Here is a 16,245-nt window from a genome sequence, read left to right as displayed (position 1 = left end):
GTGTTATGAGCTCTCGCTTCAACAATTGCTTAGGATAGAAAGTTATGCTCGCATGGCATCGCAAAGTAACTTTTCTTGAAGTTAAAGGTGAAATGTTGCACCCTTTTGGTGTTTGTTCAGTTTTGGTTGAATTTGGAGTTTTAGAGCTGAGTTCACTGTATTGGTCCATGCAACTCATGACGTTATTTTTATCCATTAGATTTCTTACGTGAATGGAGTGCTGCACTTGACTGTGGGAGTGGAAAGATTTTACTGCAGAGCACATTGCCAATCATCATTCTTGATGATTTGTAGACCAATCAAGCCGATGTGTTTTGCTGTCTCAGATGTATTACTGCTGAGTAGGGCAGCTATGTTTGGCCCTGTGAGTTCTTCACGTGTCCAGATGGGATCATGCAGCGCTCTTGTCGAGCCAGATCATATCGCAATTGCAAAGAACGTGTTGGCGTCTCGATCTATTGTTTGAGCTATTAACAGGTGCACTTTCTTGTGGACAGTGAACGCTTCCGAGTCTGTTGCTGTGCTAGCGGGACTTAAATTGCGAACATTTGAGGAGCAAGCCCAATCGATGTACGAACCGTTGCAGCATCTTCAGACATCAATTGACCATGGACAAACTATTTGGACAACTTGCAATGTATGATTTATTTTATTTTATTTATTTATGTATACTGCAACCTTGAGCTGAGGTTTTAGCAGAGTGGAGTTACATTTGTTGGGGTTTGCAAATTGGCAAACAACTAACAATAAAAGAAATACATGGAAAGGCAGTACATAATTTGGCAATGTGAACACAGTAAAGTATCCGAACCAAGCACAAGAGCACATAAAACGCTTAGCGCAAATGCAAGATAAGTCACTGCCGTAGGTGTACAGCAAAAAGGTTTAAGGATGATTGTGGAACAACTTCATTAGTAAGTTTATTCCATTCAGTTATTGTCCTAGGAAAAAAAATGAATACGTAAAAGTGTTATTCCAACTGGAAAAGGGAGCTAGGATCAAGGCGTGTCTCTGCCTTGTGGCATATCATGAGAAAAAGAAAGTATCTGGGATTGGTCTACCGTATAATAACCTTTAACTAACTGAAACGGAAATTTCAATCTCAAAACACGATTTCTTTGCATTAGTGTTAGGAGGTTGGCTTTTGCTAATAATGATGTGATCAAAGTTTGCCCAAAGCTGTTATAAATGAACCTCACCACTCTCTTTTGCATTTTTTCAATTTCATTAACATGTTTCTGAGAGTATGGGTGCCAAATTATATATGTGTAATCTAAAGTTGGCTGAACAATTGCCTTAAATGCAATAAGGCAAACAGTGGGAGTAGAAAGTTTGAGAGCTTGTCTTAGATAAAAGACTTTATAGCTAGATGAGCTTATTACAGCATTTATGTGTTTCGTCCAGCAAAGGTCATATGAAATCCAAAGACCAAGATACTTGTAGTGCACCACTTCCAACAGAAAGACGTTACAAGCTGAATATATGTAATGAAGGGGACTACGTTTATGAGAAATTTTCGTAAAAACAGTCTTTTCAAAATTAATAAACATTTGCCGTTTATCGCACCAATGAACAACCCTTTGAAGTGCTTCGTTCAAATGGATTTGATCTTGCTGGCTTTCAATTTCAGAGTAAAGGATGCAGTCATCTGCATATAACTTAACTTTTACAGGTATGTCTTGTATTATATCATTTATAAATTAAAGAAACAAAAGGGACCGAGCACAGAGCCCTGAGGGACATCAGAGTTGACTGATACTGTGTGAGAACCCCGATCATTAAAGGAAACATACTGTTTTCAGTATGAGAGATAAGCAGAAATTCAGTTCACAAGCTGAGTGTTTTTAAACATATGTAGTTCAAAGAGTAGTTTATTGTGAGAGACTTTATCCAAAGTTTTAGCAAAATCCATAAATATTGCATCAATCTGTTTTCCGGAATTTAGTGCTTGAGTGAAATTATTTTCGGTAGTTACTAATTGAGTGCATGTAGAAAACCCTTTCCTGAATCCATGTTGAGAATATGTCAAAATATTATATTTATCTAAAAATTCCGAAATATGCTTATGTATTATAGGTTCAAGAATTTTACATGAAGCGGAAATTAAAAAGATTGCGCGATAATTAGTAACACAATGTGAACTTCCACACTTATGAAGGGGCTTGACTTTGGCAGTTACCCAGTCATCTGGAACTCGGCTCTCATTCAAAGATTTAAAGAATAGAATTGCCAGATACTTTGAAACCCACTCTGCCTAACGTTTTAAGAACTCATTCCATATTCCATCCGGCCCAGGAGATTTTTTTACACCAAGTTGCAAAAGTAATATTAAAACACCCTGCTCACTAATCGTAATGTCAGATATAGGTGGACACGACACATCAAAACGCTCAAGTACTCCATTATCCTTAGTGAATACTGATTTAAAATGAGCTTTGAAAGCATTAGAAATAAGAAAACAGTGGCTATTTTCTACGCCGTTAATTTCAATAGCATCACTGGTCACAGTATTTGGGATAATCAGACTCCAGAACGTCTCGGGAGGCGACGATATGAAGTTGGGAAGCTGTTCTCTGAAATAGCGTTCCTTGTCAGTCGGTACACTTGTCTTGACTTGAGAAGAAAGTTCCATTATTTGCTGCTAGAGAGCATGTACGTCATTAAAGTTACGTGCTTTATTTTTTAACCGTTTTAGTCGTCTTTGTGACTGCAACATCCGCTGAGAAATCCAGGGGTTCTTTCTTTTTGATTTCTTTGCAATACGTGAAACAAATCTTTCAATACTCTCATTTATGAGGTCCCTAAAGCTATTCCATAAACCATGAATATCTGCAGTAGTATTTGAAAAAGAATCGTTTGCAGATGAAAGCAAGTCCAATACAAATATAATCTGCACATGAAAAGTTAGGGAAAAAGACCCTCTTGGAATTTTTATTTAAAACGACATCAGAAAGATTTAGTATCACAGCCTGATGATCAGATATTCTGGGGAGAACATCACAGCTAGCTTGAGCAGCCACTGCCTCACATCAGAAAAAAAGATCTAGTATTGAACAAGAGTTTCCCTGAATTCTGGTAAATTCATGAACAATTTGCAACAAGTCAACAGAAATGTGATATTGATCATTTTTTCACCGATTACGTCGTCAGGCTGTTTCAAAGAAAAAGAGGTTCAGTTAGTATGCAGCAAATTAAAGCCTCTGGTAGAAATAATCTGATCTCCAGGCTTTAAATGTGCAATGAGATAGTTATTTAATTCATCAGGAACATAAGTGGAAGTTGTGGGTGGCCGATAAATAGCCCTAATGACATACCTCTTCTTTCCATAAGCTTTGCAGAATATACTTTCAACGTTAAGTATGTCCAGCATTTTTAATATTTGTAGCGATTGTCTGAAACGAATTGCCACTCCACCACCTCCACTACCGGGGTCATTCCTGTACACGCAGTAGCCCAGTGGAACAAATTCACTGTCATGTATTTCATCATGCAACCAAGTTTCTGTTAGGACAGTAACATGAGGATCATAAGCCAATAAGATCCCTTCCAATTTTACAGTTTGCTAATCACACTCCTACAGTTTACATTTAAAATGTTTAGTGATTTAGGGCTGCACCTGGTTTCGTCATTTTTTATTCTTTAGTTTAACACGTGCATTTTTCGTTTCATCCCAACCAGACAAGTTGCCATCCACTCTCAGTCAATTGTAAAGAAGTTTTAATTTAGCACCATTCTCTCTCTCTCAGAACTTTTCCAGAGCTTCTTGCGTGTTTCACAAACCTTGAATGAAAAATCTTCAGATATGGACAATGCAGAGCCCTTTAACTTGTGATAAACCTTTAAGATAGACATCTTCTCACGATAATGAATTAACTTAAGGATCACGGGTGTGTCTTTGTTTTCAATTACCTGGCCAAGCCTGTGACATCTTTCAACATTGGTCTTTGTTACACCTAACTTATTGTCTAAAATTTCTTTGACTGGTTCTTGGAACATCTGAGGGGTTTCCTTGTTTGGCTCTTTCAAGCTGTAAATGATCAAGTTATTTCTGCGGGTACGATTTTCAAAATCATCCACTTTGTCCTCGAGAGATGCTATTTGGGATTGCATTTGAGTCATCACCTCCTCCATTTCTGTTAGTTGCTTAGGCAACAGGCTAATTTTATTCATATGACGCTCAATGGCATCAACATGTTCGGTTAGTGTGCTGAATTTCTCTACAATGTCTCTGTGATTGGCCTGTACGTCCTGAATAGCTGCTTTCATTGTCTTTGGGCCAGCAAGTAACTCAGATAGCATTTCTTTCTCCGTAGGAAGACCAGGATTAGCTTCAACATCACCGCAAGCCAACAGATCAGCAGGGATGGGTGCGACACAAGCAATAAGAACTTTAACACATAGTGGGCAAGGCAGCAGCAGCAAGAAAGGTTTATATCACAATAACATGGAGCAGGAAGTTACCTACAGTCAAACATGGCTATATCGAACTCGAAAAAAAATGCCTATCAGTTCAATATAGAGCACAATTCGATATAAGCCTGCTAAATACTTGGATGTCATAAAAGCACATACCATTTTAAAATCACTTTATTGATAAAATTAGCTTAGTTTCGCATGAAATAGTTCTGCATATTTTTCTGCTTGGGCAGTTTCGCTGCCTACAACGTACGCACTTCTCCACGTTGTCTAAGGAGCCGGAGCAACTGAGGCTGCAACCTTCTGCATTTGCGCAGAACCACCGGACTAGTGCGAGCGCACCAATCACTTCGGAGGATGTGGGCAAAGGAACATCGTTGCTTTCCTCATTGTGCCCACTTCCACTTGTGCTTGTGCTTGATACGATGTCGGCAATGTAGTCTTCGTTTTCGGGCTCTTCCATGGTCGCGACACCGTCATTTGTACTCACAAACTCATCCATCGTTGATCCGTCAACAGCTTCCGGAAATTCTGACAGCTCACTCCAAACTTCGGCAACACTGGCAACGGCTTCGTCGCATTCATCAGAATTTACAGTCATCACCAAGCATGCAGAAGCCGGCATGGCTGAAGCAATTTCGGATGAACCACTCGTACATGGCCGTGCGTACGCATCGGGTGCCATAGGCACTAGGGCACAAGTTTGACCGCTTTAGCCCTAATCTCCCCGTTATTCTTCAGGATCGTGCTGAGAGTGCTCCTTGGAATCTTGCACGCTGCAACCCAGAGATCTGAACAGGCTATGCCATTTGTGATTCGTGACGGTCTGCTTTACCACAAGAATTATTCAAACAACGGGGCTCTACTGCTGCTCGTCATCCCAAAATGCCTGCGCCTTGCAGTACTTCGGGCCATGCCAGACGGGTTTACATCTGGGCACCTTGGACTCACTCGAACGCTCCACCGCCTCCGACAGTGTTTCTAATGGCCTCAGTCATGAAAGACAGCCAAGCAGTATGTTGCCAGCTGTGATGTCTGCCAGTGCCCAGGGTGTCTACCAACTAGGAAAACCGGGAATTCTCAGGGATTTTGAGTAGTCTGGAAAACCTCAGGGAAAACTCAGGGAATTTGTTCCTCTATCAGGCAAAATTAGCTGTAACATTATTGAAAGGGTCGAAAGTCGTGGTAATGCTGGCTAGAGTAACAGACAGGAATCGTAATGAATCGTCTTTGACACCCTGTCGTCGGCTGGAGGAGTTGCCGGTGTACAGTCAATGACCGACTTTCTGGATTCCCAATAATTTGGACGGCTTCGCAGCACCACCACGTACCCCATAGAGTCAATGTATCAGGACGTCTTAAATAGCAGACGCAAGAACTCTTCGCCTTCCGATTTTCCGGATGTTTTGCCGTCACTGCAGGTCCGAAACACCATTAATCAAAGCCACCACTGTTATGTTAAAGAAAATGTGGGCAAAATTTAATCCAGATCCGAATATCGCAAGTAGCGAAAACAAGGTGCAAAAAATTGTATTTTGATATTTTGAGAAAAATACATTTTACATTTAAAAACCCAGATGCACCGTTTGAAAAACACAGCATACATGCTTTTTTACTTATTTCTTGCCCCATGGCAGCTCGGGCAACTGTGGTTATTTTGAGAATGCAGCTTGGCTGAACTCTTCATGCGATTCACAATGGCGAGCATCCTCTCTGTCATATGCAGGGACGCAAGAAAATAGCGCACTTTCATGCTTTTAACAGTCACTTCGTGCTCTTTAAACGCGATTTTAACCCACTTCACATTTAAGTTGAGCTTTGATTTTTATTGTCATAAAGGTAGAGAAACTGAACTTGACAAAACAAGTAAAATCAAGAAATCAAAAACTGAAAAAAAAATTTCCAGTAGTGCCTCCTTTCAAACAGCAATTTTTAGTAATGAAACATCTAGTCTCTATTCATCGCCTCTTATGAAAATGTCACATTGATCTTAAGAGGTCAAAACGTGCGATTTAGGTTGCCACCACTTGGCAGGAACAATGCTTGCAGCCAGTTGTGGTGCAGAGGAGGAAAGCAGAAAGGGGCTGAAAGCAATTTTCTGGCCTGTACAGTGGGTAACTTGTAAAGGAACTGTTAACCTAACCTAGCCTAAAGCCCAGTGGCCTCCTCTTTTTGGCAGGCAGGCATCCGTCGTGCTTGCCTGCAGCGCAAGTTCTTCCCTGTGCTGATGGGCACCGCACTGCGCAACAAAGGTGTGCAGCCACTTCTGGATGCGGTGGTCCAATACCTGCCCAACCCTGCCGAGGTCACCAACTATGCCCTCGACGAGAGAGACCCGTACGTATTGGCTGCCTGTCTGCACGCCTGTTTCCTACGCTGCTTCAGTCTTGGTCAGGTTCCTTCACCATGTCTGCAGTGCCAGTTAGTAGTGGTCTGCGACTATCAAATAAGGGGTTTGAAATCGAATAGTGAATCAAATTAAGAAAAAAAAAGAGCTGGATATAGAATCCAATATAAGAAACTTTATCTTAAAGCTAAATGCTTACAAATTTTGGGCAAGAAAACATGGTGCAGCACATGCTCGAAAATCACCTAGCATTGCATAACAAGAATTTATCAAGGTATCAGTAACCTAAATATGCAGAAACCAAGATACCGGAAAACTTTGATTTAACGAAATTGTACTTGTAGCGGAAAACTTCATTAAATCGTGAATTTCAATCATTGGAGGTTTTAACGTTTTTTTTATTAAGGCTTTCTGATTCGCCCTCATACTAAAAGATTGTGTATTTAGTTCATGTTAGCTTTGGAAACTTGAAATATTTCTGCTACAGTCAAATCTCGATATAACAAGTTACAAACTGGCTTTCAAGAAATTTGGATGACAAAGCCATTCAAGCCTTAGTGAAGGAGATAAATGAGGTATGGAAAGAGGGCGTTGTACAGGAGAGTTGGGAGAAGGCCACAGTGGTCCTAATCCCCAAGCAAGGTAAATCATCCAGCTTGGAGAACCTCCATCCTATCTCCCTTACTTCTGGCATTAGCAAAGTAACGGAACATACAGTGCATAACAGGATATCGAGACATATCGACTGGAATGAACTATTCCCGTATAATATGGTTGGTTTCATTTCCTTGCTTTCTACGCAGGATGTCATGCTCCTGCTCAAAACACAGGTAATCAACTCTCGGAGCAAAGATGTAAAAGGGGTCCTCGCACTGGATCTATCCAAGACCTTCGATACAATTACACATGACTATATCCTTAACTCTTTGAGGGTCAATGACGTAAATATACGGCACCATGAACTAGTCCAAAAATGGTCGATGGTGTATATTTATAGCGCTCTCTGTACGTTTGAAAAGCACGCTAATTTCCAAAATTTTTCTTTTCTGTCATCTGCTGCCACTATGTGGAAATACAGGGAATTTTTTCACGTGCCTCCCTGTTTTGGTTTCTGTTGCATGGTTTGTTTTTGCGCTAGTTTGCTCCCATGCGTCTATATACTACCGCTCGTGCATTGGCGCCTGCGTGCACAGGTGGCGGTTTGGGTGTTGTTTTGCGGGTGGTTTCGGCTTCTTGCGTTTGCAAAACTGATGGCTATCTCGTTACTAATTGCTCAAAGGGCGACTGCTTGTTTCTCGTTCATTTAGTGCTTACAGGGGTGCACATAGGAAGGATGCCACCGTGCATGCGTTTCTGTTTTTCTTTCTTTTTTTGGGGGGAGACTCGCGAAAACTAATTGCCCTAGTTGGTAGGCAATAAGATAAATATTAGCGGAAGTTTGTTACACATTTTGCTGTTTTGACTGGCACACAACCACACAATTTTCTTGCGTGCGCGCATCTACGCAGTTCGATTACGCTATGGGCATACATATTGGTGTAAGAGAACAAACATTTGAGACTTGCGAAATATTCTCGTGTGCGGATTTTAAAAAGCCCTGAACTATGTGCATAAGAATGTATCAAATTTTGTTATTCTGGTAAGTGTACTTCCTTTTTTATTGTTGTTATTCATGAATGAAGAGTGCATATATACCAACGCAAAATATTTTTTTCTCACTTTACGGTCACCCTGGAAAAATTACGGTAAATTTTTTTCGAAATAAGTCCCTAAGAAGAATTGTAATCTGAAATTTTTTAAAAATCGACCATGGGGGGTCGCACATGGCGAAAAAAATCTACCCTCAAAGGGTTAAGGAGATATCGGCCTTGAACTTAGGAGTTAAATTCTTCTCCTTTGGTGCATCCTTCCTCGAAAGTAGGACAGTGGCCATAAAGGCCAACCAGTCTCGGAATCTTTCACACTCGGAAAAAGGGGTACTCCCCAAGGGGCAGTTATGTCACCCCTTCTGTTTAATATAGCAATGCGCAAGTTGTTGGAAAGCCTTGCAGTGATTTCTTACATAAGTCTGGTGTCCTGGAGCATCGGAGGCAACAGTCAAACAAGCTCTACAGGAGGCTCTGGATTTTACAGAGTCTTTCTTGAAAAATATGGGACTGGCACTCTCGCCTGGAAAGTCGGAACTGCTGCTGCACACAGGCTAAACAAGGTGCTAGGGGACTCACCCCACTCGATCAGGTGCACATTAGCGTTCGTACCAGAGATGAGCACATCATCATGAGAGTCATCATCATCATCATCATCAGCCTGGCTATGTCCACTGCAGGGCAAAGGCCTCTCCCGTACTTCTCCAACTACCCCAGTCATGTGCTCATTGTGGCCGTGTTGTCCCTGCAAACTCCTTAATCTCATCCGCCCACCTAACTTTCTGCCGCCCCCTGCTACGCTTCTCTTTCCTTGGAATCCAGTCCGTAACCTGTAATGACCGTCGGTTATCTTCCCTCCTCATTACATGTCCTGCCCATGCCCATTTCTTTTTCTTGATTTCTACTCTGATGTCATTACCTCGCGTTTATTCCCTCGCCCAATCTGCTCTCTTCTTATCCCTTAACGCTGCACCCATCATTCTTCTTTCCGTAGCTCGTTGCATCTTCCTCAATTTAAGTAGAACCCTTTTTGTAAGCCTCCAGGTTTCTGCCCTGTAGGTGAGTCCTGAGGTGAGTACTGGTAAGACGCAATTGTTCTTTTCTTTTCTTTTTGTAGGACACACTTTTCCTTTGAGGGATAATGGCAACCTACTTTTCATGATCTGAGAATGCCTGCCAAACGCACCCCAGCCTATTCTCATTCTTCTGATTATTTCAGTCTTATGATCCGGATCCACAGTCACTACCTGCCCTAAGTAGGTGTATTCCCTTACCACTTCCAGTGCCTCGCCACCTATCGTAAACTTCTGTTCTCTTCCGAGACTGTTAAACTTTAGTTTTCTGCAGATTAATTTTTAGACCCACCCTTCTGCTTTGCCTCTCCAGGTCAGTGAGCATGCATTGCAATTGGTCCGCTGAATTACAAAGCAAGGCAATATCATCAGCGAATCGCAAGTTACTAAGGTATTCTCCATCAACTTTTATCCCCAATTCTTCCCGATCCAGGTCTCCGAATACCTCCTGTAAACACGCTGTGAATAACATTGGAGAGATCGTATCTCCCTGCCTGACGCCCTTCTTTATTGGGATTTTATTGCTTTCTTTATGGAGGACTATAGTGGCTGTGAAGCCGCTATAGATGTCTTTCAGTATTTTTACATACGGCTCGTCTACACCCTGATTCCGTAATGCCTCCATGACTGCTGAGGTTTCGACTGAATCAAATGCTTTCTTGTAATCAATGAAAGCTATATATAAGGGTTTGTTATATTGCGTGAGAATAGACTCTTATCAAAATCCTAGGGCTTTCAATAAACTCAAGGGGCTGCAACGCTAAGACTATCTCACCACGAAAACTGAGAACGCTCTTAGAATAATTATCAGTGTCCAACGAGAAAGGTGGCATAGGCAACGATATATTTCCTAGGGCTCACCATGCTTTCCTCATGAGCCATGTCATTACATAGCCGCGGCCCTCAATGGGACCAAAAGGGAAATAGATAAATTAGACATGCTCATGCGCAAAAGTGTCAAAAGGGTGATTGGTGGGCCAATCATGGCTGGCACAGAGAAACTCATGATGTTTGGAGTGCACAACACAACTACGGAGGTAATAGAAGCATAAAGATCAGAACAAATTATTAGATTATCAAACTCCAAAGCAGGCAGAAGACTGCTGGATGCGGCAGGCTTCCATCCTAGCTTCAATCAGGGAGATACCACACAACTTGATATTGAAACAAGGAACTCCTTTATTGAAGGCCCTTTTCCAAGAAATGTCCACTCCCAACACAGTAAAGGTTGAGAGTTAGCGAGGGCTAGAGCTTTCTTGAAGAGCATATCCGGAACGGAGTCCTTTGTTGATGCAGCGCGACACGCCAGTGCTGACAAGTTTTCCGTAGCATTAGTCAATGACAGAGGAGAGCTCCTCTCGGCAGCCTCACTGTAGACCTCCTCGGTCGACGTGGTGGAATAGGCTGCTATAGCTCTCGCATTACTTGACACAATATGCACGTAGTGTACACGGACTCCCGAGTAGCTGTTAGAACGTTCGCATTGGGATTGATAGCCAAAGAAGCAGTCAGGATTCTGAACGGCAAACACTCCTTTGACATTGTTCACCAAATAGAGTCTGGTTCCCAGCTCACATGGGACCGCATGTATTACCGGGTCACCTCAACCCTAATGAGATAGCCCATGACCGTGCGCGAGGTTTCATATGCCCCGAAGGGATGGTGTCTCGGGTGAGAGAGCGGTCTAGGGTGGGAGGCGGGAGTTTGGGAGCGCACATCCACAGTGACCCTCTAGTTACTTTTCACGAAATCACATCTCATTACAGAGGGAATAGGCAGAGTTTTCCCTTCCCCCATCATAAGCTCAACAGACCACCAGTTAGCATGGTCAGCCTGCTCCAGACGGGGTCCTACCCCTTTAGGGGCTTTTTGAACATGCTCCACCCGACCCGCTGTGGTTGCTTAGTGGCTATGGTGTTGTGCTGCTAAGCACGAGGTCGTGGGATCAAATCCCGGCCGCAGCGGCCACATTTCAATGGGGGCAAAATGCGAAAATACCTGTGTACTTAGATTTAGGTGCACGTTAAAGAACCCCAGGTGATCGAAATTTCCGGAGTCCCTCACTACGGTGTGCCTCATAATCAGAAAATGGTTTTGGCATGTAAAATCCCATAATTCAACATGCTCCACCCAGACATTGATCCACTCTGCCCAGACTGCGGCACTCAATTTTGCTCATTAAGTCGCATGCTCTGGCAGTTCCCTATGTTATAGGGTTATAACTGAGCAGACTGGTACGAAGGCCATCAAAGACCCCAGACAAGACGTCCAGCTCTTGGCTGTCCAGAGGGCCCGTGAACGAGCGGAGAGGCATGGCCTCCCTGTTCTGACATGGAACTATCCAATGCCTGGGTAGGGACCTACCTAGCAGGCCGCCTGCCTAGCTCTTCAGGACCCCTATAAAGTTGTTTACTACAACTACTACTAACGAATCATGCGGGTCTGCCAAAGTTAATTTGTTATTCTGAAATGTCGTTATAGTGAAAGTCTCAAAATTAACCTTTCCACCCATTACCCATCGGTTCATAAGTTGTCAACGTTTGAGCTATCCACAAAAACGTCACTGTTAGCCCAAAGCCTGTTGCCATTCTCCATAGATTTCACCGCCATGCACCACCGAAGCTCTGTATAGTAAGAGTGATGCACACAAAACAGATGCTGACGCCAAGAAAACTACTGACAAAAAGTTATCTCCATGTCGCCTCCAAAGCGCATTGTTTCTTGCTTTTTGCTTGTTTTTCTTGACCTGAACTATGTCAGAGTGCAAGCGTGTGTAAACAACGCCACCTGGAAAGTGCGAAATGCGACCATGTGGCATCCCTGCGAGTACAAAGGTTACGTTTCTCCGCACGTCTGGCTAGTATGGCCGCAGAAAGAAGCGCGAAAGAAAGAGGCATGCGCATAAAGAAGGAAGGGATGCTTCTCCGCTGCTAGGCGACGCTTGTCTTGGCGGAGCATGCGCTTGCAAAACTGGTGCGTCGTCGCCTTTTTTATCTCTCCCGTTTTTTTATTGAGCACCATTTCAGGTTTTCCGAACCCGTCCGCCACGGTGTCCGCTTTCTGTGCCTTGTCATCTGCTAGCCTACTGTTTCGGCTGCTGTGAAGGATGCACGGAAATCTAAGAATCCCCAGATTTTGCAATATTAGTTCGTAGTACTGAGGTGTTGTTAACATGACACGGAAACTGAATAATGATTGTTATTCTAAAATGTTCAGTATTATCAGTGAGAAGAAAATTTGGCATAGGACAAGCCAAGATGTATGCACTGAAAGATAAGCAGGGCAATATCATCAGCAATTTCAAAGATTTAGTAAAAGCAGCTGAAGAATTCTACACTGACTTGTACGATACCCAGAGCAGCCAGGACACCTCCTTTAAAAGTAGTAATGGACAGGTTACAGAGGCTCTTTCCCTATTTCCTAGGTATACTTTGTGGCGCAAAATACATTGCTTGAAAAGAGACAGAAGAAAGGAAGAAAGTCTTCCTTTCTTCTGTTTCTTTTCAAGAAATGTATTTTCCGCCACAAAGTATACCTAGGAAATCTAAGCACCAACTTGCCCAAGAAGTCCTTTTGGAAGCTCCTTCCATAACTTGCGATGAAGTTAGAAGGGCCTTTGAAGAAATGAAACGAGGAAAGGCGGCAGGTGAAGATGGAATAACAGTCAATTTAATCAAAGATAGAGGAGACATCATGCTTGAAAAGCTTGCGGCCCTTTATACAAAATGTCTCATGACTTCAAGAATCCCAGAACACTAAAAAAAATGGCAACATTATATTGATCCACAAAAAGGAGACGTTAAAGAATTGAAAAATTATAGGCCCATTAGCTTATGTTGAATTCCAATGGCGGAGTCGGAGCAGCCGACGGACTCCCCGAGTGAGCACTCGACTCTGGCGCAGAGCACCGCCTCCAGATCCGCGAGTGGAACACAACCTGCGCCGCCGGAGCAAGGCAGAAGCAGAAGTTCTATCACTGAGTTACCCAGGATACCTTGCGTGTTGTCATTTCCTTCCGCTGTTTGCTCCCAGCACCGCCGCAACGGTCACTTGTCTCTTCAGCGCTGTCCAACTGTTTTTTTTTTTAAGTGCGGAATGGATATCTCACCAAGCGTGCTACAGCTTTTGCTTCCTTGCGAGTCGAGACCGGTGGCGCCTCCCAGCAGACAAACGTGGTAAAGGAAATACATCACGCAGAGTTCTGGTCAACTCCGGCGATTTTGGCGGAGCATCTTTTTCTGCTCCACGGAGTGACTCCCGCTCTGAATCCCCTCCGACTCTCTTATTGGAACACCTTACTCCCGCCCTCACTCTGCCATTGGAACAAACTTGCTCCGAAACGAGCAGGAAAACTTGCTCAGACTCCGCCATTGGAATTCAGCATTGCTTTCAGTATTGTATAAAATATTCATGAAGATAATTTCCAACAGAATAAGGGCAACACCTGACTTCAGTCAACCAAGGGAACAGACTGGTTTCAGGAAGGAATACTGTACAATGGAATAATATCTATGTAATCAATCAGGTAACCGAGAAATATGCAGAGTACAATCAGCCTCTCTATGTGGCTTTCATAGATTATCAAAAGGCATTTGATTCAGTAAAGATACTAACAGTCATAGAGGTACTAGGTAATCAAGGACTAGAGGAAGCTTACGTAAATATCTCGGAAAATATGTGCAATGATTCCACAGCTACCCTAATTCTTCATAGGAAAAGTAGGAAGATACCTGTAAAGAAAGGGGTCATACAAGGAGACACAATCTCTCCAATGTTATTCACTGTGCGCTTGGAAGAAGTATTCAAGCTATTAAATTGAGACGGCTTAGGGGTAAGGATCAATGGCGAATATCTCAGCAACCTTCGGTTTGCAGATGACATTGTCCTATTCAGCAATACTGGGGACGAGTTACAATAAATGATTGAGGACCTTAGCAGAGAGAGTGTAAGGGTAGGGTTGAGGATTAATATGCAGAAATAAAAAATAATCGTGAATAGCCTGGCAAGTGAACAAGAGTTCAGGATCGCTAGTCAGCCTATAAAGTATGCGAAGGAATACGTTTATCTAGAACAGTTATTCACAGGGGACCCTGATCATGAGAAGGAAACATAGAGAAGAATAAAATTGGGTTGGAGCGCATGCGGCAGACATACTCAGATCCTTACTGGAAGCTTACCATTATCACTAAAAACAAAGGTGTACAATCAATGCATTCTACTGGTTTAACATATGGGGCAGAAACTTGACTGACAAAGAAGCTCGAAAACAAGTTAAGGACCACGCAATGAGCGATGGAATGAAGAATGACAGGCGTAACGTTAAGAGACAGGAAGAGAACGGTGGACCAGAGAGCAAACGGGCATAGCCGACATTCTAATCAACATTAAAAGAAAGAAATCGAGCTGGGCAGGTCATGTAATGCATAGGTTAGATAACCAGTGGACGGTTAGTGTTACTGAATGGGTGCCAAGAGACGAGAAATGCAGTAGAGGATGGCAAAAGACTAGACGGAATGATGAAATTAAGGAATTCGCAGGCGCATGTTGGAATCGGATGGCACAGCACAGGGGTAATTGGAGATCAGAGGGAGAAGCCTTCGTCCTGCACTGGACGTTGAATTTGGAGTCGGGCTTGAAGGACGATCGGAGGAACTTGGGGCGACAGGACTAGGTGAACAGGATTTATTTACATTATTTACATTTTAACATGGGATACATTTATACAGTCTAGCGTGACTCCCTAATGGAGCCTGCAAGACGAAGCATACAGCAAACGAGCACACAGCTCACGAGTACATTTCGAGCACAACAACGAGCACACTCTAGCAGCCGACAATCACTGCTTATAAGCACTCCGTTCGACGTCATCGCAGACTACACGCCTTTTTGGAGGAGGAGGGCTCACACACACGTGCTGCACAGGTTTCAGTGCTCTCTCGAGGGCAGACGACCCTTGCAGCACAGTCGGCATGGTATCCGTTGTCCTGCATCCCCGTAGTAAGGTGGTCGCGCCCAACCCCTGCCGGCGCCTCTAAATTCCAGAGCGGATGTAGTCTGCAGTTCTCCAAAGGGAGTTCACGATTGGTTAGTGCCATCCTCGCTCGTTCTCTGAAGGGTGCTGCCACCGCGGGCCGGTCGAAGCACGTGCAGCAGGATGAAATAGCTGGCATGTTGCCACCCCGACCAGCCATTCCTAACAACGTTGATGATGATGATGATGATGATGATGATGATGATGATTCTAAAGTTCGTAGTACTGAAATATTTTTACATTGAAGCCATAACAAGTCAGCTGGAGATTCCTGAAAAGTTCTCTTAATATGGTGTTCATAGTAACAAGATGTCACTGTAGTTGTCTGTTCTTGCGAACCTGTGCCTTATTATACCGCACCAATTTCTAATAAAGTCAGAGCCATTCCACCCTGTACCAGTCATCACTCATGGCATTTCCTGTCAAGCAATAAGCTCAGTATTAGGGGTGGAACCTGCAGAAGGGTGCACCCTCACTGCAAACCCATGCCCTTTGCTACTGCAAGGCTGGCTTTCCAAGCAAAGCTTAGATACAGTGGCTAAGCATGTTTTACAGATGAAATTTCACCAGCAGCATGAAATTATCACAAAATTCAGCACGACATCAGACACTTTCTTAGATGCGATAAACGCTGAGAACCATGTTTGCTTTTGCTCAGCCAGCAATATATTTTTGTTTCGAATACCTAGTTTTTGAATCGAATACAAATATTAAAACACACAATATTCGTAG

General features: G+C 43.1%; 1 protein-coding gene across 1 annotated transcript in view; it reads left to right on the top strand.

Annotated features, from left to right (window-relative positions):
- Positions 1-16,245, top strand: part of mEFG1 (mitochondrial translation elongation factor G 1) — a 197,332-nt gene that overhangs the window by 72,362 nt on the left and 108,725 nt on the right. The window contains exon 9 of the mRNA XM_070532582.1: positions 6,600-6,753. Within this exon, the coding sequence (XP_070388683.1) occupies positions 6,600-6,753 (154 nt within the window). The remainder of the gene's footprint in view (positions 1-6,599; positions 6,754-16,245) is intronic.

This window comes from Dermacentor albipictus, chromosome 1 (genome assembly GCF_038994185.2).
Source record: "Dermacentor albipictus isolate Rhodes 1998 colony chromosome 1, USDA_Dalb.pri_finalv2, whole genome shotgun sequence".
Lineage (NCBI taxonomy): Eukaryota > Metazoa > Arthropoda > Arachnida > Ixodida > Ixodidae > Dermacentor > Dermacentor albipictus.
The sequence above is the reverse complement of the archived record's forward strand: the minus strand, read 5'-3'. Positions and strand labels throughout refer to the sequence as shown.